The following is a 3620-nucleotide window of genomic DNA, read 5'->3' on the forward strand; positions in this document are numbered from 1 at the left end:
GAGGAATCGCAGCGTTTGTAAAAGGTGCCAGTCTACGAAGCACAAAGATTCCAGAACAAAGCTTACGTGCTACATAATCGATGTGGGATGAACAATTCTGGTTTCTGTCTATAGACAATCCCAAAAACCTAACATGCTGTTCAGAAAGGTTTCCATATCATCGACCCAAACGCTGAGATTATTAATGCTATTAGATGAGATTGCGAATTCAACAATTGCGGTTTTAGCAGCATTTACCACTAGACCATTTTCCCTAAACCATTGAACAATCTTATTAGACTCCACAAAAGTGCTAACCTCCATGGCCTCACGACCATTGGTTTTCCATTACGATGGACGTGTCGTCTGCAAACAACAAACACAACTTGCCTCCGCATTACAACTCCTGAGGTCGTTACATATATAATTAAACAGAAGAGGGCCGAGTATGGAGCCCTGTGGCACCCCCGCCTTAACGCTCAGCACATCCGAGTAGCATCGCCCCCTCGCCTCACAGTGCCTGCAGCATCGATGAAGGACACTTCTAACGGCTGTCGACGATCCCTCAAATAAGATGAAAGCCATTGGTTCGCCACTCCTCGAACTCCAATGCCTTCGAGCTTTTCCAACATGATGTCATGGGAAACCACATCGAAAGCCTTCCGAAGATCGAAAAAAAAGACACCGGAAGCAGATCTACCTCTATCCAAGGCATTTACTATTTTGTTGATGAGCGTAAACATTGCATTGACAGTTGACCGTCCTTTAACAAACCCAAACTGATTCTCAAACAAAATACTGTTGTAATTAATAAAAGACCATAATCTATTTAAGACTGCCCTTTCCAAATATCTTTGAAAACGTTGATGTGATAGATATTGGTCTAAAATTATCGAGTTCATCCACTCTTCCTTTTTTAAGCAAGGGCTTCAAAACAGAAAGCTTCAACAAATCTGGGAAAACTCCACCTTCGAATGAATAGTTAATAAGGTGAACGAGTGGGTCAACAAAACATTCACTACATGACATAAGCAATTTAGATGATATCCTGTCGCAGCCAGAAGAAGACGTCTTTGGCTTCAAAGACCTGATGATATCTGTTATCTCTCTCCTAGTAACTGGTGATAAGAAAAATGAAGATGTACACAATCCAGGCTGCACATAAGAATGAGGAATACTGGATGAGGTTGATGCACTATTAGACACATCAATAAAGAATTTGTTAAACATGTTTGAGACCAGTTTTGGATCACTGATATCAACTCCCTTGTCATCTTTGACGGTGCGGGGGACATTACATGGAGACTGATTCTTCCCTCTACTTTCATTAACGATCTCCCACATAGTTTTGACTTTATTAGAAGATTTTTGTAGAACATCAAGCACCTTAGATGACTTAGCAAGCCTAACACAAGACTTGTATTCTCTCTTCAATGATAAAGTAATGCTTTCTCCTCAGATCAGAAGAATCCAAATCTTTAGTGAAGCAATACCACTGGAGGAACCATATCTCTAAGTTTCAATTGGTGATCACTCAAGGACACTTTGCTGCGTGAGGCACCTTTGCGAACTCTTCTTTTCTTTTCAGGAAAAGCCTGTTCAAAATAAAAGGAGATTGAAGATTGGAATAGACGCATTTTTATCATTTATAGTCCCAGCCTCGTAAAAACATTAGACCACGTTTCCTTGTCAATTAGATACTTTGAAAATACGGATATTATCATCAGAAAACGATCGCTTGAGATAATACTTAGGATGACTTGAGTCACTTGAAGTGGGTAGTTTGACACTGATCACCAGTGCATGGTGATCGGACAATGCAGTAATTAAAACGGAACAACTACAAACGTCATCAGAGAGATCGGTGTAAACATGGTCAATCAGGGACTTGGAGTTTTTAAATTCCCTGGTATAAAGAGATTTTACCTTATTTTTAAGGTCATGAGAAGCCATGGTGTAAATCAAGTCATCAACTTTACCATCAGACACAGACAAGTCGACATTGATTGAAGTCGCCCACAACAATGGTTCTGATATCTGGACTTATAATTTTTTCCAGACATTCTGATAAACACCTGTAAAATGTCTCGTGCTCCTGTATTGAGGACGAAAAAGGCTGTGGCTTATAAGCAGTGATTATCAAAAATGAGGTGTTTACTAAGGTGAAACCTGGCAGCAGCAAGCTCGCACCTGCCTTCCAGACAAAAACGTGAGACATCTATTACCTCAGATTTGATTGAAAGACTTACTATAAATACATACACCTCCCTTATGAAGAGTTTTTCGACAGTAGGCTGTGATGCCATTATATCCGTAGAAAGATGCAACTTCAAATTCAAAGTCTCTTAAATGGTGTTCCGAAAGGCAAATTATGTCTGGATCTTCAGATTCAATGAACATTTGAAAATGTTTGAAGGTTATTTTTGACGATGGAAGGAATTGTGAAGGAAACAGGATTTTCCGGACATTTGCCATCGTTAAGTGAAACAAGAAAACAGTAACACTACGTTTCGAGATCTGCAATCTGATCTCTTCTTCAGGTAAAAGAACTAACCTAATACATAATTACAAACTAGGTTAAAATAAACAAATCTTACTAAAGCGTTGTGGCACGCCTGAGTCAGGAATCACAACCTACATGTTGTATGTCAACTTCACTAACACTAAAGACATTGCACTTAATAAAAAAAACTATACAAAACACCAATCATTAAACTAAACTACGGAATACAGGTCACAATATGTCTTCACTCGTCTACTAACCATTTACGACACCTGAAGAATTTACCTGAAGAAGAGATCAGATTGCAGATCTCGAAACGTAGTGTTACTGTTTTCTTGTTTCACTTAACGATGGCAAATGTCCGGAAAAATCCTGTTTTCCTTCATTTGAAAATGGTCAAACTTACTTGAAAGACCCTGAACATTATGGTGAACTATCTTTAGTTTGCAAGGTGAACTGTGCTCAGCTACAGTGGTAGGGTCATTTGAGACAGATCCTCTAAAAAATGTTCTCCTTGGGTGATATCAGATGGACTGCAAGGAACCTCCTCGGGCAGAATTGGCTCTTTTGAGGCATTTTCCTCCAAGCCAGGAATTACACTAACAGTGTCATATCCCTTTTTAAGACCGAAGGCAACAGAAAACACTTCTGAAAACAGAGTTCCTAGCTGATGGCTACCTTTGCTATTCAGATGCCTACCATCTCTGGCAAGATGTTGCTTCTTCACCCAACAATTTGCCTCAACAAACATTACACCAAAATTGTTGCACATGACATCCAGCTGATCATTAAAATCAAACAAAGCTCTATATGTTATATCAGACCTTACTAATATGCTATTAACAAAAACCATAGTATTAGGAAAATGGGTTTTGGTGGTGAACAAAAGGTCGGCCATGTCATGGAGGGCCTCACGCTTTCCATGGCCACCGTTATAGCCAGCCCCTCCATTATACCATCTTTTAAGATTGTTTGTTCCCACATGAAAATATATGACAGAAATTTTTTCACCAGTGTACTTCAACCAATTTCTCTTTTATATCCTTAATTTTGCCACCCGGACAAAGTTCCACTATTGCTCCCTTCTTAAAGCTTATTTTCACTTGCATATCGAATAATTGAGTCACCTATTAATAAC

At 39.2% G+C, this 3620-nt stretch overlaps 1 protein-coding gene across 1 annotated transcript; it reads right to left on the reverse strand.

Annotated features, from left to right (window-relative positions):
• Positions 1-458: 458 nt before the first annotated feature.
• On the reverse strand, positions 459-1323 carry LOC124353019. Its single transcript, XM_046802849.1, has 2 exons — positions 1158-1323; positions 459-742 (listed from the first exon to the last, which is right to left on the reverse strand). Exons 1-2 carry the CDS (start codon positions 1321-1323, stop codon positions 459-461), a joined length of 450 nt encoding a protein of 149 aa, XP_046658805.1.
• Between the last annotated feature and the right edge of the window lie 2297 nt (positions 1324-3620).

This window comes from Homalodisca vitripennis, chromosome 1 (assembly GCF_021130785.1).
Source record: "Homalodisca vitripennis isolate AUS2020 chromosome 1, UT_GWSS_2.1, whole genome shotgun sequence".
Lineage (NCBI taxonomy): Eukaryota > Metazoa > Arthropoda > Insecta > Hemiptera > Cicadellidae > Homalodisca > Homalodisca vitripennis.

Coding starts and splice junctions, on each gene's coding strand:
- LOC124353019 (XM_046802849.1), bottom strand. CDS start 1,323: ATGTGGGAGATCGTTAATGAAAGTAGAGGGAAGAATCAGTCTCCATGT. Junction 743..1,157: donor TAGTGCATCAACCTCATCCA/GTATTCCTCATT, acceptor GGTTTGTTAAAG/GACGGTCAACTGTCAATGCA.